At 40.5% G+C, this 20,876-nt stretch overlaps 4 protein-coding genes across 8 annotated transcripts in view; 3 read left to right on the top strand and 1 right to left on the bottom strand.

The window, feature by feature from the left end:
* LOC102212508 (ankyrin-1-like) overlaps positions 1 to 9,108 on the top strand; it is a 78,861-nt gene extending 69,753 nt beyond the window's left edge. For 3 of the 5 annotated variants that reach the window (XM_013909869.1, XM_013909870.1, XM_013909868.1), the window contains 5 exons: positions 1,064 to 1,718; positions 1,845 to 1,980; positions 2,458 to 2,529; positions 4,073 to 4,167; positions 4,372 to 4,435. In XM_013909869.1, coding sequence (XP_013765323.1) covers positions 1,064 to 1,718; positions 1,845 to 1,980; positions 2,458 to 2,529; positions 4,073 to 4,141 — 932 coding nt within the window. In that variant the 3' untranslated portion in view covers positions 4,142 to 4,167; positions 4,372 to 4,435. Of the gene's footprint in view, positions 1 to 1,063; positions 1,719 to 1,844; positions 1,981 to 2,457; positions 2,530 to 4,072; positions 4,168 to 4,371 lie in introns of all 5 variants that reach the window. The other 2 variants (XM_013909871.1, XM_005729338.2) reach the window with 2 other exon arrangements.
* A 1,064-nt stretch (positions 9,109 to 10,172) lies between these two features.
* On the top strand, positions 10,173 to 13,919 carry LOC102192782 (eukaryotic translation initiation factor 4E-binding protein 1-like). The gene is made up of 3 exons (XM_005729263.1): positions 10,173 to 10,473; positions 12,852 to 13,043; positions 13,573 to 13,919. The coding sequence occupies exons 1-3, from the start codon at positions 10,338 to 10,340 to the stop codon at positions 13,602 to 13,604; spliced, it is 360 nt and encodes a 119-aa protein (XP_005729320.1). The 5' UTR covers positions 10,173 to 10,337; the 3' UTR covers positions 13,605 to 13,919.
* Positions 13,920 to 16,745: 2,826 nt separating this feature from the next.
* On the bottom strand, positions 16,746 to 18,406 carry LOC102212222 (nodal homolog 2-A-like). The gene is made up of 3 exons (XM_005729337.1): positions 18,106 to 18,406; positions 17,056 to 17,810; positions 16,746 to 16,953 (listed from the first exon to the last, which is right to left on the bottom strand). The coding sequence occupies exons 1-3, from the start codon at positions 18,404 to 18,406 to the stop codon at positions 16,801 to 16,803; spliced, it is 1,209 nt and encodes a 402-aa protein (XP_005729394.1). The 3' UTR covers positions 16,746 to 16,800.
* A 1,688-nt stretch (positions 18,407 to 20,094) lies between these two features.
* The window catches only part of LOC102211948 (low-density lipoprotein receptor-like), a gene marked incomplete at its 3' end in the record, with an annotated part of 8,668 nt that continues 7,886 nt past the window's right edge, over positions 20,095 to 20,876 (top strand). The window contains exons 1-2 of the mRNA XM_005729336.1: positions 20,095 to 20,167; positions 20,744 to 20,866. Coding sequence (XP_005729393.1) covers positions 20,110 to 20,167; positions 20,744 to 20,866 — 181 coding nt within the window. The remainder of the gene's footprint in view (positions 20,168 to 20,743; positions 20,867 to 20,876) is intronic.

Below are 20,876 nucleotides of genomic sequence, written 5' to 3'. Positions count from 1 at the left end.
TGGATTCATAGAGTGTGTGTGTGTGTGTGTGAAAAGGTGTGTGTGTGTTTGTGTGTGTGTGTGTGTGTGTGTGTGTGTGTGTGACTTGTTTTATTTGTTTATTTTTCTGAGTGGGTGCTGGGCAGGGGATCTTTTGCGTACAGACATGAATGCATGACTCTGAGTTGCAGCTGCAGTCGGGGAGAATGCGGCAGTAACTTGCATTTTCTTTTCCAGAATCTGCAAGATGCTGCTGACTCCCCCGCAGAGACTTGTGACAAGGGTTGGAACGATAAGCGATGTTTCATTACATGTTTGGCAATTGTATCACAGCTTCTACTTTAGCACCGGAAACAAAATTTGTGCAATCCTCTATGTGGAAAATCCAGGCTTTACCTCAATTAAACCTACCTTGAAAAAAAAATTATAATAAAATGTTGATGTAAATCAAAAAAGGATGAAAATTTATACTAAAGAGAGTAAAGCCTTAAATTATTAAAAAAGAATATCGTGCCAACCCCACAATCAATTAAAGAACCCATCTTTCTTTTCTCTTATCGAGAAACAGTTTCTGTTCTGCAGATTCACTTTCCGAAAGTGGGAGCAAGCTAGAGCCCAGCATCACTCACCTCACAAACAATGGATGACTCACCAAATTCTTTTGTCTCTCACCTCACAAATTGCTGTGTCCCAATGACAGTTACCTGAATAGCTCTTCAAACTTGAAAAGAAATTTTTTTTTATTCGATTAGCCAAAGTAACAGTTTTTGAGTAATATCATTGTGTTCTGCCTTTTAGATCGAAAGCGTGAAAGCAACATGTTGGCTGGGATTCACTGAGAGTCAAGTCAGAATTACTGGCTTAGCATCAAGGCATCTTAATCCTAAATTAGAATTCTAAATTGTGATTGATAAGTAATTGATTAAGAGAAAGTCTTTTGTCTTGGTATATTGGGACAGAGCTGAGCCCCACTGTTTCCCTGGTAGGTTGGAGAAACAGTTGTCCCACCACCTCCCCATCCTCTCAGTGGCTGTGCCTGCTTGGTGTTAGTCTATCTCTTGTCTCGCTCCTGTTTTCCCTCCAGGTTATGGGCTGGTGCAGGAGGAGCTTCTGTCCCCGGCCTCCATGCAGTACAGCTTGCCATCTCCACTGGGCGTGGAGCCCTACTGGCAAGAGGTCTCCAGCCTCGAGTGTGCCCCCATTGCCACCACAGAGGAAGATACATTAATGGAGATGTCGGACGTTCAGGTGTGGCCAGCAGGGGTCAGCCCCTCTCTGGTTACAGTGGAGGACTCGTCACTAGAGGGAAGCAGTCGGGCTGACGACTCAGAGGGCGCCACACTCTCCTTACCCTGCAGCTTGGGTCGCCCAAGCAGTGGAGCCAGCGGGGCCAGCGGCTCCATCATGGAGCTGGAGGAAGAGGAGGAGGAGGAGGAGGAAGGGGAGGTTGAGGAGGAGGAGGCACCACAGGAGCCAGCAAGTGCACTGGCGGAAAGGGACAGGGTGAGAGCCAGTGGTGCCGTTCCCAAGGTCAATCTAAATGGCCAGCTGGGAGGTCAGAGGTCGGACGTGAGGAGAGTGGAGAGTGTGGCTGTAGGAGGAGGAACAAAAGGAGGAGGTGGAATGGTAGGGCTGGGCTCAGTGGAAGGGATTTCTGTTGTTTCAGGCCAACAGGTGTACTCCCAGAGGTGTGAGATAACGGGGCTGGGTCGAGCTACCGAGCACAACGGAGACAACCGGTAAGTCAACTGTGTGTGATCGCCATCACTCTATATTTGTTTCTTTTCCACTGCCTGTACTCAGAATTAACATATGTGCTTTCTTTGTTTCCCTTCCCTCTGGTCTATTTGCATTCTGCTTTTCAGGATGGTGGGAGGAGGAGCATTTCAACCCTACATGCCAGACAAGGACTCCCTACAAGGCTGGGTGGGCTCGGTGTCATCAACGCGTGACGGCAACGTGCCAGGCTTGCACGTGGCCCAGGAGGCTCTGCTGACTCCGGTGTGTGACACTGGTTACTCTCATGTGCTGCGTGGGCGCCTCCTGCAGGGCACGCAGCCCTTTGACAAGGGGCTGGGCTTCTCTCATCAGGAGGCAGGCCAGCGAGCTTGGGAACAGGAACAGAGGCGGGGACAGGTCAGGTTGCAACGCCGACCACCTGCCGCTCCCTGCGCCTGGAGGGGGAACATCTTTTCCATGTTTTCTTTTTTTAATGATCAACCGGGAAGATCGTCATTCAGTTTGATTTTTAAAAAAAAAATCATCAACAGCTTAATCTCACTGAACGATCATCAGAACAGATGATTGACCACAATCAGTCACAGAACCAGAGCAGAATGATGTGTTGCACAGCTCAACACATCTAATGAAAAGCTGCCCATTAATATGATTTAACATTTGTGATTGAGAACACCTTGTTAAGAATTAGAAATGGATTTTATAAATATATATAAATTGTGGCCTTTTTTTTCTTAACAGAGAGAGGAGAAGGAGGAGTATGTTGCTGCGGCACAGTTTGTTGAAGAACGTGGAAATGCACTTGCTAGAAAGGTGAGTCACTTTGTGGGTATTTTTCATTTGCAGTGAATCATGGTCATACCAACATTATAATTGTTGTTTATTTGTTATGAGTTTTGTGTAATTTTATTTATTCACTTATTTTGAGTTCAGCTTTCATGGTGGATTTGCTCATTTCAGTCTAGTTTTGATTGTTCAGTTGCTTTTTTTGAGTTTACCTATTTTTCATGGTGACATTTGGGTGCTTGTCATGGGCAAAATGTAAGTAATTCCAAGAGACATTACAATGCAAAACCTTGACTCACAGCAGTGAAATGTCTTTGTGCATATTGCGTTGACAGATTTGACCAAACTGACAAATACTAAAACATTTGCCAAAGGTCTTTGGCTGCACAAAGGGAAGGATTGTGACTCTGCAACCAGTGCAGATGTGCTTGCCTGCAAAGCTCCAAAATTCAACAGCACATAGCCTACTGGACTTTCTGAAAAGTTGCACAGGGAAGTTGCAATGGAGTTCACTATGAACAGGAAGAATTGGGGAAGTATAGTGAAAGATCAGAAAAGCAGCAAATGAAGTTGGACATAAAGGGATGGAGGTGGTCATCAACTACACTAAGTAGGCTGTTGGTCAGTCAGTATTCACCGGCTGAAGGTGTCCCAAGAAAATATCCCTGCACCATTACACCATCGACTCAAACCTGAACCACTGATGTATGGCAGGATGGAGCCATGCTTTCACGTTATTTGCATAAAATGTGGTCCCTGCCATTTTATCTTGTGGTCGAAAGACTTATGAGACCAGACATTGTTCCAATGTTCTTTCATCCAGTTTTGATGAGCCTGCAAAGACAGTAGCGTCAGTTAGCTGCTGGTGCGGTCTTCTACTGATGTAATCAGTCTGCTTAAAGATTCAATATGCTATACATTCAGCACTTCTGCATACTTTGGCTGTAATGAGCCACCTTTCCCCCTTATATAAGTTTGAAGGACTCTGGCCATTCAGGCCATTGGAATAGGACAATCATCGCTCTATTCTATTATTATTTTTTTAATTGAATTTATTTATTTTCTGTATATTTTCAGTTCTAGTTCATTTGGTAAAAATTCTCACTTGTTTTAGTTTTAATTTGAACTTTAGTTGAAACCTTCTTCACACCTACTTTCAGTTTTAGTTAACACTGATAACCTTTTGTCACACCCAAGCACTGCAAACCCCGTGCTTTTTACTGTGAGTTATTCACAAAGCCTGGCCAACAGGGTGGGAAATTAACAGCAGCCACAAGGCAAATGTTGACAGCAGATATGAACTTAAACCAATTATGATTCAGAGATCATCATTAAAAAAAAGCTTTTTAAAAATGACATTATAAAAACGGGCATTTGTATGGCATGAAATCTTTTGTGACTGATTGGCTGATTAACTGTGAAATGATGGTAAATTTGTGAGCCACAGCGGCCAGGTGGGCAGACAAGTTAGTTTCCTGCTCTGGTTTCACATGGAGGCTTCAGCCGTTAACTGGTCCAAGTGTTGTTTCCTTCCTTCCTTCCTTCCTTCCTCCCTGCCTCCTTGCTCCAGGTGGCGGTGGATGTGAGAAAGGGCGCTCAGTCAGTGCAGCGCAGCAGTCTGCGGAGAGTTAAACACTGAAATACACTTTCTGCCCATCCCTTCAGGTATGGGACACAAGCACTAGTGCATCCCAGTGCTTGGATAGATGCCTTCTACGGCACCCTGTTGGAGCCTGTTAGAGCCTAATCATCTCTCATACGTCGTTTTGTCTCATTCGTTAAACTTTGGCAGTGATTTTATAGAAGCTAAGACTAATTTAGCCCATGTGATGCATATCTACTGGTGTACTCCTTGTCTCTGTTTTGTAGGACCGGAAAGCCACTGCCAAACCATCCTCCACGAAAACACGACCGGACCGCAGAGGAAAATGAGCATGGAGGAAGTGCAGACTATTTAAAAAAACAAAAAAACAAACAGAATCATCCTCAACCTGTGACCATGGAGCACCACAAAACAAAATAGAAGAGGAGAAAAAAAAACAGGAATTAAACTTGTAGTTTTATAATATTTGTAAAAAAAAAAAAATCAACTAGACTAAGGCATGACGATACCGTTTCTTTTTCTTTTTTATACAAAAAAACATAAATGTTAGTTAAACAACTAAGAAAAAAAAAGCAACAAAGTGCTTCCTGTGAACTGTAATCGCATGATGACTGCTGGTGCATGCCCTTTTGAACTGTCATTATCTACAAACTGAAGGGGTACAAGGTACGGGGGCGGACCCACATAAGGGTTACAGGCTTTTTTTAAGGGCCTTCTTTCCCCCAACTGGAGTGGTTTGTTTCAGCAAGTTGAGTCTAATAACATTACAGCCAAAAAAAAGAAGTCCCTCAATGGATGGTTCTCTATACAGCTAAGCCTCTGCTGAGCCTCCCAACGCTTCTTTCACTGGACCCTTTGCCCTGTTATTCTAAATGTGATATATGCACTCTATGCTACGTGGACATGTGTCAGTGTGTGTATGTGTGTGTGCGTGTATTTTTCTCTACCGCATGTGTTTCTTGCTTCCGGCTTGGCGCTGAGCCCTTCCCCATGATTGGCTTGTTGTCCCTGTAATGTCACGGCGTGCTCAGCGCTGGAATGAGAAAGCCGCCGTGCTGCCCTGCTCATGACTTCTTGTCCGCGTGCGTTTTTTTACATTTTTTATTTTTTTTCCTTTGTGGATGAAGATCGCTCCTCATTGTTTCTTTGGGACTCGTCCACTTTGGGTTTCAGCTTTGTTTGACTGCGGATGAGAAATGAACCTCTAGCTCCCCTCGTGTTTTCAGGGGGAATGTTTTCAGACAGCGGGAATGTTTTCTTTGGAAAAAGTGTGGGTGCTCGATTGCATTGTACAGCAGCTCTGAGGGCACAAAGCTTGACTTTCTATTCCCTCAAGCTTTTCTGTGCTCTTCCATTGCTCTTTTTGTTTTCTTTTTTTTCCCCAGTAGCGTACTTTACCTTCACCCATAATCTATCAGTAGCCTCAGTCTATATGCAGTCAAATCACAGTCCTCTCCCATCAGCATCTAAAGGTCCTCCAAACCCTCTGTGCTCCCTCTTTTATCTGCTTGCAGTGGCTGTAGCGCATCACTGTTGAATTTTTGAGTCAATATTTCAAATTGTGGTGAAGAAAACATGAAGGATCTCATTCGTGTGACGATGCCGTGATTTGAGGATTTCTAAGCGAGAGTGAAATGGCAGCGAGGACAAACAGGTAGCACTGTGATCGTCTTATTAACACTGACCCCAGACTCGTGAACTGTCAAGACCCACATTCATATATAGCACAGGCAAAAGCACAGAAACATATATGAACACATTTCCAGAAACACACAAACATAGATCACACGGTTAAATAATTATTGCCTGGTCAGTGTTGTTGTTGTTGTTTTTTTCTTGTTTTCTTTGGAGTTTGCCACAGCAATAATACACAGAAACAAAAAAAACATGAAGATGGAACGGCAACTGTAAAAGACTGGTTTCCTCAGAGAAGACACAAACTGTATCTGGATGAACAGCATTTGGCATTGAAGCTCGCCCTTGAAGTGAGTGAGTCAGGACGTACTGATGCAAGATGAGATGACTCAGCTGTAGCAGTGCGAGACCTTGGAGGCCGGAGAGTGTTTGTGTTTCAGCACTTAACGTAGCAAAATATAAACCAGGATATCTTCATTTAATATCTGTTAAGAAGCTTGCTGCTGCCATGAGGCGGAATCCACCGAACTCTGTTTTCCTTTTTTTTTTTTCCCTGGATAATTCAACTTGTGTTTCTGTAAATCATCAGCTCATCACCTCTGAAACACTTTATGCAGAAACTGGTTGGCAGCAGCATGAAGGAGTTACATCATAGTAGCACGCATTTCCTTAAAATCACCTATATCTCCCATAAGTACTGTAAATGCTACTGTAGCCTGAATGAGTGAGACCGGATGAATGAACACATTGGTTATACATCACGCAAATGCACTTACTTTCCACGCCCAGTCCATGCACGAGAACCTCATGGGATAATAACACGTTTTCCACTGTTACTTCACTCAGGTTTTCAGTTCTGCTATATCAGAAAGAACAAAAGATGTTTGTTTCTAAGTTCTGAGTCATCCTCTCAAAGACAAATGTGGGACACAAGTGAGCGATTTAGAGTTTTCTGTTGGGGCTGTTTGAGGTGGGATGGTGATGCGTGGGCTTTTTTTGGTTTGGTTTTTTACTTTTTCTTGGTGGAGCAGGGTGGTTTGGTGCAAGTGTGTGTGTATGTGTGTAGTTTAGTTGTGTGATTCACATTAGACCAAAAAACACTGAGTGTGTGGTCAGTGCCAGCATGTCTACTTAACCTCGCTGGTGCGCTGCTCCTGCTGTGACACCACTGTTGGTTATTTTTGTCTTTACTCATTTTTTGTTTGTTGGTTGGTTGTTTTTTTGTCACAGATTGGAAAAAAAAAGAAGCCAAATAAATTTTGTTGAAGCACAGGCAAAAGATTTTCCTTTCACCAGATAAATATAAAACAATTATCTTCTCATATGTATACCTTCAATTGTCGATGCACGTTATTGTGTAATCTTACCTAATCGGCCATTATGCTGAAGATAAAGTCAACAAATGACAAACAAGACGCCCACTCGACTTCACAGCTCCCACAATCACTCTGTTAGTCTTTAAGACTTTTACTGTATCAGCACAAGAATGGGGGTTGGATCCAGATGTTTTATTTCTGTGTTGAGGTTTTAATCCTTAAGATTAATACTCTAAAAAATGTATTTTGATGCTGTTAAAGGTCAGAGGTTTTTCAATTTGCATCCCTTAGTAGATTAGTTTTATTATCAGCAGCAAGAAACTGGTTCATGAAAAAACTGTGTGACCGTAGTGGATGTAAAATGGTGGATGCATGCAACAGTCCTAAAGTTTAGTGCTAATCCCATGATTTTGTTGGAGCTCTGATTGAACTGTTGCTTTTCTTTTGTATGTGAAGAAACTTTGGAAAAATGTTTGCACTTAATTGATATACAATATTTTTGAAGTGACTGCAAATCTGGTCACTGACATTTTATAAAAAAAATTGGCCATAGCTCCCATAATCTCACAGTATGTCTCACCCACTGATTTGTAGAGACCCACTTTGAAGCTTCAATTTCAGCATTTTGGTTGTTAATTTGTGTTTCCTTGGAACCAGATGGCACAAGCAAGGTTTGGATCTGGCAGGAAAAACCAAGGGACACTGCACACGTTATCGTTTATTTATTTATCCACAATCTGTCTGGTTTGCAGTGTGTAATTAGAGTTAGGTTAATTGGTGATTCTAAATTACCCATGACTGTAAGTGCAAATGATTGTTTGTCTCTATGAAATCATCAACCCCCATATTGGTTCATTAAGCAAGACTAGCAGTAATTGCCTTCACTAACAAAGTAGTTGTTCAAACAACAAGATTTCATTGTGTTTTCCTAAAGTTTTTAACTTGTGTAGCATGAATTAAAACAAATTTCACTCTACATATTTAAATAAATCACTTCAAGTCAGTGTAAGTATACTACGTTGATCCAACGTAATCTGATTACATTAAACCACCAAATGCCAAATGTGTTGGTTTGACATGGTCAAAAATGGGTTATTGTACTTGGTTAAATCACATGGAAATAGGTGCCATGATTAAAATGTGTTCATCCCACAACAGATTTTTTGAGTGTAGTCAGTACTCTTAAAACATGCTTACTTCCCCCAGAGGCATCAGCCAAGACTAAAATCTTAAGGATCATAACTTTGACTTTAAGGAGCTGTCTTCCTGCTTAACTTCCTGCTTAGTCACATTTGAAATGCTGAAAAAAAAAGTCTCCACAAAGCAAAATGATGTATGAAGCAGTTTAATTATGTTTCCATACATAGATCATTTGGATTTGCCGTCTGAATTAAACTTGTCTGTGATCCTGTGCACTTCCCCAGTGTTTGTATGTACAGTATGCGAGTGTTTGTGAGTGTGTGTGTGTGTGTGATGATGATGATAATGATCATGATGTTTGGTTCCAATCCTGGTTGGATCAGCGGGAAGAAGAGAGACCGCAATTTCCCAGGCATGTGATCTGAGAGGACGTGTAACCTACAGCAATGTATTTTAAAGAATATTGTAAATTTTTAACTGTTGCAAAGAATAAAGATCACCTATACTCCTTTAGAATGGATACATGACAATGTAAACGCAATATCATATTACTCTATCCTAAGGAATGCAACTGCGCACATGCACAAAAAAAATATGTTTTTATGAAAATATATGTATAAATATATGACAAAATATATTTAATTAGAATGCTATGCACCCTCATAGAGTTATTATGGATGTTCTTTAAGCATTATCTAGACTAGGCCGACGTCCACGTCATGGGGAATGTAGAGGCTTTGTAGCTATGACCACTTGTTTTCTTTTCTTTTGTATTGTCCCGGAGAGAGGATAAACCAACGTGAATATGTATACAAGCCTTTCAATCAGAGTCATTCTGACATGAAGATATGTATAGATCATCTTACCCTGTACACCAGCTCAAACCATTTACAAGAATTAATAAACAAAGATGTGACATAAATGTGGTGTGTTGTTTTCGCAGCAAGTGCATTTAAGTGCCGTCTTTTTACTCTGTGGATGTATCACTGAATTGGTACCGTCTCACACCTCAAGACACAGACGTGTGTCCTGGATGTCTGAGAAGTTACAAACATGCATCTTCTTAATGTTTTATTCGACAGATCCAATAATTTTATGCAATATTTATTCCCTTCTTATGCATCTGAAACCTTATTTTCGAGGAAAATGTCCCAAAGCAGTTGCACATACACAATACATACATACACGAGAACTTCAGATATCTCACATCTAAAATATATAAAAGTTGTTCTTTTCCCCACAAAGTGGTGATTGAATAAACGGGATTGGCTTCAGCTTCTTTGAATCATTTGTTATATCCGTTTTTAGTGTTAAGAAAGAAGAAGGAAGAAAGATCCTTTTGGTCTGCCAAATGTACAAATATGCACAGACTGCTAATTTATTGTACTGTCATGTATGGTTAAAAGGCTGAAGAAAGAAACCCAAAAAGAGCATGATTAATATTTTTAACTGTCACAGTGTTTTCTCTTCATAAATATGTTTTTACTGTAGTTGATCATATACTGATTTGTGGAATGTGCTTAAGAATGCCATTTACGCTATCAGTGTATGAATGTGTGCGTGAATGGGTGGATGACTGGATATGTAAAGCGCTTTGGGGTCCTTAGGGACTAGTAAAGCGCTATATAAATACAGGCCATTTACCATTTACCATCATCCACTGTAAGTATACAAACTGAACTTCTTTGTCATTGAAATCACTACATTTCCATCCCGTTGTAGAAATTTGCATGATTGTAGCCTACCTCTGTGTTGGTTTTGAAAATCTTTTGTACATTTTGAACAGTTGTGCATTTTAATCGCACGACAAATGTCTTATAAAATGTGTTTGCTGTATATTTTTATTGTTGCTGTTGCTGTAAAGTGTTCTTGCAGAAATGTACCATTGCATGTATTTGATTGCTGCAGATTAGGAGGGAGGAAAAAACTACAACATCCACTGTCAACATCAAGTGACGCCCCCTGGTTTCAGCCAATCATAGCCCACCGCCCCACGTGTCGTTTTGTAGGAAGTTCCTGGGATGTTGTTTTGGGTTTTCTCAGAGCACGTGGAGGCATAGTGTAGCTTTCCATGCTCAGTCTGCGGGCGTACATGCAGCTCTCCTCATCTGTGGAGTGTCATTAGCGCATAGAGTTGAGAGATGTCAGCGGGAGGCCAGGCCACCAGGAGCCGGGATATCCCCGCCGTCAGGCGGGTCGCTATCCACGACGCTGCGCATTTGCCAAACGACTACTCCACGACCCCGGGAGGAACTCTGTTCAGCACCACGCCCGGAGGTACTGATGTCCAGAATGAGGAAAGAGAGGGATTCAGAATAACCTGTATTTATTTTTACTCTTTATTTGCTTTTTTTCAATAGGCAGTACACGCCTATTACAGAAAGTCTTAAGAAACTATACAAACTGTACTTGCAAAACTCAGTAATGCATATGTGCATATGACCTGAATGACACAACAGTGGGTGACAGTCTGAGCGGCTGGTTGAGTAAACAGCTCTCTGTAGCACCTACCTGAAAGCAGCAGTTTGAACAGCTTGTACATGTCAGGGGTATGCAGAGGGTTAAGGAGTTTAGAAAGCAGCAGCACCAACTTTTGTTTTGGTCTCAAAAGCCAAAAGGTTTGCTCACATGTGAATTATTTTCCTCTTCAGATGCTAATCAGAAAAAAAATTATAATTATTTATTTAAAATTATTTACTTAGTATCCCAAGATCATGATTAGCTTATCCATATGACTTAGAGACAGAGAAATAGAATAGAAATATCCTTTATAGTCCCCCACTGCGGAAATCCACGTATTCCAGCAGTAACGTGGCAGGCAGACGGGGCATGGAGATTCACATAAAAGTAAAGAATATAAAATAAAAAACAAGAAATAAGATCTTTTACAACAAATTTACAACATAAAAAAAATACTGTACAGCTATTAAAAATAGTATACTCAAATTTAATAAATGTGCAGCCGAGTGGGATATTTTTTTTAAAAGATATCCAAAAAGTGCTGTATACTTGTGCCTGACAAAAACAAAAAGAGAGAGATATTTGGAGTTATGTTTGAAATCCAGCTCCAAAAACAGTCCGTGGTAATGGAGGTAACTGAGGTCCTGTCATGTTGTCTTGTTAATGTTTGACAGCGTTGGTGTGTCCCGAAGTATAACAGCTAGCAGAAGCAGTACTTTATGGATCCACATACTGCAGTTGTTTAACAAAACCAGAGATTATTTCAGTGTATTTTACATGGCTTTATTCCTCCGCCCTTAATTATTTTCCCATTTATGCTGATTGGAGACTTATACCTGCATGTGTCAAGTCAAGTCAACTTTATTGTCAATTCTGCCACATGTACAGGACATACAGAGAATAGAAACTACGTTACTCTCAATCCCTAGATAAAAAAGCAAATGAACATTTAAATATAAGAGTGATTAAAAAATGCAGGTAAAATAATTAAAATTAAATAAATAAATACAATACAATTTTACATATAACAAGAAGGCTATACAATATACAATATAATGGGTAAATGACATTGGGTGTAAACCAGGCAGAGTAGTGCAAATAGGCAAATAGTGCAAATGGAGATTTAGTGATGTACGGTAAGAGATAGTGTGTCTGATGGCTCTGGTTACAAAATCTAGCATTTCGCCCCCTCTGCATGAGGTTTTTATGTGCATAAGCTTTAATCTAATGTGGAAGTCGTCACTTATGAATGGCAGCTTCAGTGTCATTATCCAAGAGTATGGGCAGTGTGCAGCCTATGTTTACTTGCATATACAGTTTACGACTGTAAGGTCAAATGTTGGCCTGTGCTCAGTCACATCCTATTTATAGTCCTGGTATTACAGCAGCCTGTTGTTGAGCTGCAATAGCAACATGTTTACTAAACATGGACACACTGGTTGTATTAATCATGAACAAGTGGGACTAATGATTGTGAGAGATCACAAAAAAAAATCCAAAAGCTTACTCACCAACCAACATAAAATGCCAACTGCTAATGTGAACATTTCAGAAAACTTTAAAGCTGTAGCCAAAAGAAAATATTTTAATCTAAACTGAATTGGTCAAGCTACACACAACAGAGATCATCTGAGGCCGGACCAGCAGTAAGCTCAGTTTTGACCTTTTTTTTTTTTTTCTCATTTTGGGGGCTGCCATTGTTTTATTTTAAACATTGACAAGCTGGGGCCTTGGGAAGCTTCAACTGCAGAGATAAAAGTTAAAAAAGAAAATGTTTTCCCTCAGCGGTCGTGAGAAACCTGACTCAGATGCACATGCCCACTACAACTGATACTGTGTCCTGTAACATTAGCAGGTGGGACACAGATAAAACACAAGTGAGTCACTGAATATGTACCAACATAGCTGATATGGGCTGCAAAATTGGGCTAAATGTCATGGGCATGTATGGACCTGCGCATTGTTGGGTCACACTAGCAGAGAAAAGCAGGCAAGCTATTTGCGCACCAACATGTTTAAAGTTTAGATTAATAGTAGTAGTTTTAATCTTTATTTTATTTTATTTCATCATTGTTTACATTTGATTTATTCCATGTTATTTTTATTTTGAAATCTGTTTTAGTGGGTACAAGGATTATCTGCTGTATTGGAATTTTCCCAAATAGTCATCACTTTAAGAAAATGCTAACCCGCAGGTACCAGAATCATCTACGACAGGAAGTTCCTCCTGCAGTGTCGGACATCTCCCCTGACTCGCACGCCGCCCAACCTGCCTGACATCCCAGGCGTCACCCGGCCACTCAAGCCCGATGCCTCCAGCGACACAAACCAGCCCGATCTGTCGCTCAGCAACAACACGGACCGCAGCGTGCATGCAGAGAGCGCAGGTAAACGTGTGCATAATAAAGATGGGAAAATGCACATGAGCTTGTAAAGCTTTGCAGTGGAGACCAGTCTGTGACCATTTGGCAAAAATAAGGATTCCTTGACTGATTGAGTGGTTGTTGATGGCAGCAGGTGGGAAAACAATTTCTTAAGGGCCAATCATTTCAAAGTAAACTTTACACATTATGAAACTTTGCAGGCAAACGTTCTTCATGTCCGCTTTCTTTTGTTGACGACAAACATGGAAAACTGCAGGTAGCTGTGGTGATCTGCTAGCGACCAAAGCAATCACTAGAAGGTTTTTGATGCAGCACCTTGCGTGCAACTAATTTTATTCAGCAACAGCCAACAGTGTCTAGGAACCACTGCCAACCAGTCGGGGATTACACGTTGTTTCATAGCAACCGATTGAATGTGATTGTATCACCTTCAATATGAGCAATGTGCACACGACGTTACATAGGAAACTTCATTAAACTCTTATTTCTATTAATTGTCCACTTTTTGTTGTTGTTGTTTTTTCTTTTATAGGTGAAGATGCCCAGTTTGAGATGGACATCTAAAGCGGGTCAGCTTTAAGGATTAAAGCAACATAGTTTATAGTTTTTGTTTACCGGTATTAAAAAAGCATATCTTTTAAAACGATGAGCCTTTTTTCTGTGTAATCTGTGTTCAGAATTGCTCTGAAAACGTTTTGTAATGCCTCTCCTGTTCAAGTGTGCATGAACAGTTTCTTTTCTTTGTATGATTTGTGAAATATTTGACAAATAAGTCAAGGTTTTGTTACAATTAAATAATTAAAATTTTATGTAATTTCACTCATTTCTCAACTTTGATGACTTGTCTTTAATTTGTTTTTACCAATAAAAAAAGAGAGAGACCGATCTGTTTATAGTGAAGTCTTATTTCACACCTTGCAGTAAGTGACTCTGACCATTTGGTGTCAGCAGACAAACTGTTAACTGAAGTTCAACTTTAGAAATCATTTGCGACCATATTTCTGGAAGTCTGATAAATGTATTTGTTATCTTTAAGTTTTGGTCTGATCATCAGCAACTACTGAGGGAAACTTTCTTTTTCATGCTATTGTTGGCTAGAGAATAAGAAGGCTTTGTTTGTGGAAAAACCAAAGTGACCCAAAGCTCTAACGACAGAAGCTATAACACTAAAACTAAGCTAAAATATACCCACAGTGCATCCTGTAGTGTTGCGGGTAGCTGCAGCCTCAGATTAGGTGGTTTGGTGAGTGACGATGACCCAAATAACTTTCTGGTGTAAAATCTAAAGAATATTTTGTGAAACTATTGTGAGGACAAGTTCATATTTATTTTAAATCTCCATTTTTTGGAAGGGTTACAATATAATGATAAACATATTTACATGCAGTAAGATGAGACGTTTTCTTCATTCACCTCTCCTCACCTTATCTGCATTTTTGGTCCGTTCATTTTATCTATTGGTAACACCTGATGAAAATAGTGGCAAACCCTGCAGCCAGTTTGCTCTCCCACTCGTGCACCCCTTTCTCGTTTCCCCCGTAGACACATCCTTGATTCCTCATCCTTACTCCTCTCTTCAGATCTTAGTGCCTCCCATCAGAGGTGTGAGAAGAGGAAGCGATGAGGAGACGGAGGGGAAAGATGAAAACAGGCATTTAAACGAATTAGGCATCCTTACCTCGGGGTTGTTCATTTCAAGCAGTGTCAATGAAATATGATGTTTAACTGCATCATAAATAGTTGTCTAATAAAACTGGTAAATAGATGACTGCTGCATTTTATGACCTCAGATGTAAAGGTGCTTATGTTTTATATTTTAGGGCTGCTTTTAATGAGACTCACAACATGCAGCAATGTGATAAAAGATATTGGATACGGTCAGATGTTTGCACACAGTTCTCATCAGCATGAATACCCTGGTAATTTGGGACTTTTAATTATTTTTTTGAACTGTTCTTTTTTCAAGGTGTAGTTTTTTTTATCTGCACAAGTTTGAAATTATTTGGGTGATTATTGATTAACTCCTGGTAGTTTCTCTTTTCGTTTGTTTAACAGTGCTCATTGGAAACACCGACAATCAGAACAACGGGGAAGTCCGAGGAACTCAATAAAGAGATCTACACAAGTTAGGAAGGTTTCTTGAAGCCATTTCTAGACAACTGCCAACTCCACAGCCATCTGACAATTATATGTAAATACAGGATGAGAGGAAATTGTTTAGGATGTTCAAGAAAAACTCAGGAACCACCAGAGTTCAAGCCTGCCACGAAGTGGAAACTGCTGAAATATTAGCGTCAGTGTCCAAAGTGACGTGAGCTTTATATCAACATTGACTGAGAGGGTGTCGACCAAGAAAGAAGCCCCTGCTCCAAAATCATCACCTTCGAGTTTGACTGCAATTTGCAGTTAGATAACACAAATATTGAGGTATTTGGTCACAATAACAAAAGCTATGTTAAGGAAGGGTAAAGGTGGCTTTCAAACCTATGAACATGGTCCCAACTGTTGGCATCATGCCCTTGGGCAGTTTTGCTGGTGGTACTGTTACATTGCACAAAGTGAATGGAATTATCTCATAATTATTCAACTTCACCTCAAATCAGCAGTTAGATGGTTGAAATTTGGACATAGTGTCAATAGTTGGCTGTTCCACAGGACATGATCTCTCATTTTGGAACAAAGCAGACATTAAGCTCCTGATGTGACCTTTTTGAAACCCCAACATCATCACAATTGAAAGTTTGCAGACTACGGTTAAAAGCCATGTACTTGCCAGGAAACCAAATGAACTCTACCAATTTTGCCAAGAGGAGTGGTCAGATATCCAGCCAGAATTATGCCAGGTGCTTGATATGGCTACCAAAAACAACTTGTTGGTTTTGAACTTACTAAGGAACATTCAACCAAATATTAGTGGGGGTGTATGTATAATTTTGGGTGTGAATTGGGTGTGAATTTATGCTATTAGCCTTCTCTAATCCAAATGACACAGACCCAATAGACCTAAGTGCCTTCTAGTGTTTTGTTCAGCAGTATCTAGATCCTGGGCTCTTTGTTTGTTTGTTTTTTACCTTTGTAGAGTCAGGGGCTGTTTGTGAGACATTTCCATCTACAGCCTTGGACACCAAAACCCAACAACTCCTGTGCTTTTAATTCTAGTGTGTGGTTTTTCTGTTAACAGGTAAGAATATTTCTTTACCACCAACATTTCAAAATGAAAACACAATTTGGTCAAGTTGCTTAAGAGAAAAAAAACAATTTATTGCTCTATTATGGCCTATATAGCAAATATACAAATAGGTCAATGTGACCCAAACGTCTCAATAAAGAATATTAATAATAATGATAATAATTAAAGCGCTTACAGTAAACCATTCTGTAATTTCAATGGTATTAGAGGTTCAGTCTTGAAGCATAAAAACAACATAGTTTCTGTGACAATATAGTGCTTAAGTCTGTGATCATGTCGTGCCTTTTGAGACATGGCTATTAAAAGGCACAGCTTATAGTCCCACATAATTTCCTATAAACAGAAGCTGTTTCATAACTGTTTAGCTCTGTAATTTAGAGAGAATCGTCCAGGATATATACTAGAAGCTTCCTGCATCACATCAGCAGTCTCTGTCCTGGACAGCTCTGTGCCAGCAGACACGCACCCACTTTGCCGCTCTGAGATCCCAGTACTCTCGCTGTAGACCCCTTTGGTCCCGTGGTTCACAAGTTGAAGGGTTATATGATTTCCGTTCTGCAGGCGTTTCCCTCATTGGCAGCCACACTCCTCCACCACCATGTCGTCTTGATGCCTCATGACCATCTTTCCATCTTCGAAGTACAGCATGGAGATTGGTGCCAGGTGTGTGGGCACACAAGACAGACAGGGTGCCTTGTCTGGATGATGATAATTCAACAGGCTCTGGAGAGCGGAGAAGAAGAAAATAATTGATTAGAGAACATCTATTCATGCTGTTGGGGCATTATCAGTACTGTTGCATATGATGAGGTGTTTCAGTCTTACCTGTATGTATGCGTGGTTAGTAGGGGTGTAGGTCTCATCTACTGGTGTGGGACAGGTCCCTTTGCAGCGATAAGCGTTGTATCGTTTGGGATAGACAATCCACTCACTCCAGCCGAGTTTCTCAAAGTCCACCCACATGTCCACCTTCCTGCACAGATGATCCTTTTTCTCCTCTTGTGTTGCCTTGTCGCTGGGAGCATCTCTCCCACCCTCCTCTCTCTGCTGCTGGGTCTGCTGGTCCCTCTTTTCTCTGCTACTCCTCATCCTGGAGGGTACGTGCTCCCTGCCCAGACCAGCGTACTTGGAGTGCTTTGCTGTGCGGATGAGCATTGGTACTCGCTGGTCCTTTGCTTCATGCTTTAAGAAGACTACCATGATGACCCTGTCAGCTGTAAGGTGCTGAAATAATTCATGCTCCTGCTCTCTCTCCTCTGGCTTTTCTTCCCCCATCCTCTTTGCGAAATGCTCCCGATGCTGCAACCAGCGATGGACTATATGCGTCACGTTGAACACTTTCCAGGAGGACGGCGACACCAGTGAACTGGGATGAACTCTAAGGTGGCCAAGAAGCAGCCTATTCTCGGGGCAGTGCATGCACCGCTCACTGTGGGAATGGTAGATGTCTATTGAAGCGCTGGAAGATTCTTTAAAAGCTGGCAGGCGGATGCGAAGCTCAGCCAGCTGGACAATGTCGCTTGCAGACATGGAGGACATGTCAAAAGTGAGGGACCATCTCCTGCCGATCTGCTGGCAGCCTGAAACAGATACGATAAAAGACATTTTTAGAATTATACCACAGGGTAAAGCTATGACTTATTTAACAATAGACATGCAAACTATTAAAGGGGAATAGAGAAAAAAACACATTTTGTAGTAGTGTGTCAAACTAAAGTACATTTTGCTGCTAAATGTATTTATGAAGTTCTTCTGTTTGTAAATTATTCTTTTTCATCCATATTTTCTAAAAGAAAAGTTGGGCTACGTGGCTTTCAAATGGCTTTCAAAATACCTTAGCCCGTTTTCGTAATTTCCCTGATGTTAAATACTCACTCTTAGCGACCAGGCTGATCACAGAATCGGAGCTGTGAAGATTTTCTTCGTTCCAAGTGTGGGGCACGCTGTCAGCCTGAGTACCGATCTGGTCTTCGATCAGCATGACCCGGTAGAGATGGATCATGTAGTGCGGCAGACTGTTAAAGCGGTGCCTCTGTGCAGCGTGTCTGGTCCCACCGTCCCGAGCTTTCCTTCCACGGAGCAGTTTATCAGGGTGCATCTTAGGGATGGCGAGAGCCTGAACCAAATCCACTAGAAGAAGAAGCGCAAAAGCGAAATCCACAGCTCGTCTCTTCATAATTTGTCGTGTTGTCTCTTCGGTAGGCAGATCCAGAATGATCAGGTGTAGTCCCAGAACCGGATTTATAATCACGCGTGTCTCTCTGAAGTTCTTTGAAGACAGCTGTCAGGCCTCTAATGGCTGAAGGACGCCTGTGATCTAAGCGGTATAACAGGGACCTCCTATGGGCTATCGAAACAGAGTGCTCTTTGAAGTGGAGTCCCCCACTCTGATTGATGTTTTGTATACTGGCGATCCCTCAGATTAAAAGGCATGATAATATTTTTTAGCTAAAGAGATTATGAGCTACACAATTGCGCCTTGATTAATTGGGAGAAACAAGAGAGTTAATCAAAAAAACTGCTTTTTTTTTGTATGACATCATTAACAAACTGCGCAACCCCTTGTGTCCTATTTCTGTCCAGGACACAAGCGGAAAATATAACAGGTTATTTTAGACCAAAATAAATACGATTTTTGTTTGTTATTTTTTTTAATTAATTAAATTTAATTTTAATGTATTGTTAATCTTAAAGGGATGTCAGTGCTCAGAAATGAATAAAACGAACTGAACATTTTCAATAAATATCAGGAAGCCTAATCAGCAAAATATTAATAAACAATATGAAAATATGCGGAAGCAAACCGGTGATCTCCTTAATTTACTGTTTTAAAAGAAACCTGCAATGCGTGTGTTCCGGCATATTATCAGAATAATATAATATAATATAATATAATATAATATAATATAGAAAAACAATTAAAATCAAGGGAAAGTTCAAAGACAGTATAATTAATTTGGGCCACTGTTTTAGGAACTGTAAGTCATTCCTTGCGTAATATTGCGTTTCCAAAGGCACACGACTTTCATCGGACGCTAAAGCCATTAAAAGCTAACACACCCAGAGTGATAACTGCCCGCTAATCGTTTCCATTCATAAACTAAACAGCTTCGGGACCTCAGTTAAAAGAAGAAAGAGCCCATGTACAAAGCTGCCGTGCTTCTGATGAAAACATTTAACAAAAGGTGAAACTGTTCAAAGGTGTCGTTTTATTCCTTTAAGTCATTGTGACAACATCAAACAAAATTTATTCAAACTAGCTAGTTTTATGTAAAACTTTAACTAATTCGTTTCAATTAGTTGGACGAATGAAAAGCAGTACTGTCAAATTGTTTCATTAATTGACATAACGAAAGAATTTCATATTGGATATAATTCATGTTTTCATGTAACAGCGCGCACGTAACACAACCAGATGAAAACCTTAAAGTGCACTGCACACACAGTAACACGGTACCATGTTGAGCCTGAAATACTAACACTAGAAAGACAGTGCAAAAATATCACTGCATGCACACACATCGTAACTGTTCTTCCCTGCGTAAAACCACAAAACCTTTCGCAATGGGCAATAATTCATCAGCCTGACTTGGTGGTAGAACTTCATCACCAGCTAATAAAAAAAAGAAAGCTCTCCAAATGCAACTTTAAATTAACTTAATTCAAGGGTGCGGTTGCTATTATTAAAAATAATGTAAGTATGTTTTATTTGGCACTTTTTAAGAAAACGTCGAGTTTAAGTTTAAACACAGCGGAATAAATCAAATTTTATTTCTCGTTTTTAACTTGATCGGAAGTGACTCTGTCCGCCGCAGCTACCGGATAAAAGCGTTTCCTCTCAGCTGCTGCTGTTTATCCCGATGAGCCGCGCAGGTCGACATGGATTGGCGCCTGTTGGTTTGTTTGATTTTTCTGGCGCATTTGAGAGTTTTGAGAGGTATTTTTTTTTTCTTTGACTATCCAAGGGTAGACACTTTCAGTTTCACAAAAATAGGCAAACCTGTTTCTGCGGGGTGGCTTTTAGGGTTCGCTATATGTCAGGGTTTTGCTTGTGTGCGGCAGATGGATGTTCAGGGTTACGAGCTATATTTCAAATAATCTGTGCTTCATGGAGTTTGCCTAATCAGAATGATTGTAACAACGAGACAAGTTAGTATGAAACTAGCAACATTCGAGTTTCAGGACGTTTAAAATAAGCGAAAGTCGCCGTTCATTGGATCCTATTTAGCACTGAAGTACTTATTTAGATCAAATCATGCAAAGGTACGCCGAGAATCATGAGCTGATTTGTACTTCATTTGATATTCATTTAACCGTATGAAAGTCGTCTTTCTAATTAGAAATTTTAAATAGAATATTAAACATCTATTTCTGACTGCTTTGCATCTTTTCCCACTCACATGTCATATGATTGTACAACTTTTTGTTAATACAATTACAACCAGTGAGGAAGTTATTGTTTTAATTTGTCTGACCACATTTATTTCTTGTTCATACTCTTCACATTTTGTAGGACAAATCTCGGAGTGCAGTCATGACCAGTGGCAGTGTGACGATGGCGGGTGTATTCCTGCTGTGTGGAGATGTGATGGAGATGGAGATTGTCTGGATGGATCAGATGAAGTGGACTGCACTGGTGGGCTCCC

This window comes from Pundamilia nyererei, unplaced genomic scaffold (genome assembly GCF_000239375.1).
Source record: "Pundamilia nyererei isolate P.nyererei 1_Seehausen unplaced genomic scaffold, PunNye1.0 scaffold00032, whole genome shotgun sequence".
NCBI classification, from domain to species: domain Eukaryota; kingdom Metazoa; phylum Chordata; class Actinopteri; order Cichliformes; family Cichlidae; genus Pundamilia; species Pundamilia nyererei.
Note: the sequence above shows the minus strand (reverse complement) of the source record. Positions and strands in the feature narration are given on the sequence as shown.

Coding starts and splice junctions, on each gene's coding strand:
- LOC102192782 (XM_005729263.1), top strand. CDS start 10,338: ATGTCAGCGGGAGGCCAGGCCACCAGGAGCCGGGATATCCCCGCCGTC. Junction 10,474..12,851: donor GTTCAGCACCACGCCCGGAG/GTACTGATGTCC, acceptor GCTAACCCGCAG/GTACCAGAATCATCTACGAC. Junction 13,044..13,572: donor CGTGCATGCAGAGAGCGCAG/GTAAACGTGTGC, acceptor TTTCTTTTATAG/GTGAAGATGCCCAGTTTGAG.
- LOC102212222 (XM_005729337.1), bottom strand. CDS start 18,406: ATGAAGAGACGAGCTGTGGATTTCGCTTTTGCGCTTCTTCTTCTAGTG. Junction 17,811..18,105: donor GATCAGCCTGGTCGCTAAGA/GTGAGTATTTAA, acceptor TATCTGTTTCAG/GCTGCCAGCAGATCGGCAGG. Junction 16,954..17,055: donor CTAACCACGCATACATACAG/GTAAGACTGAAA, acceptor TCCGCTCTCCAG/AGCCTGTTGAATTATCATCA.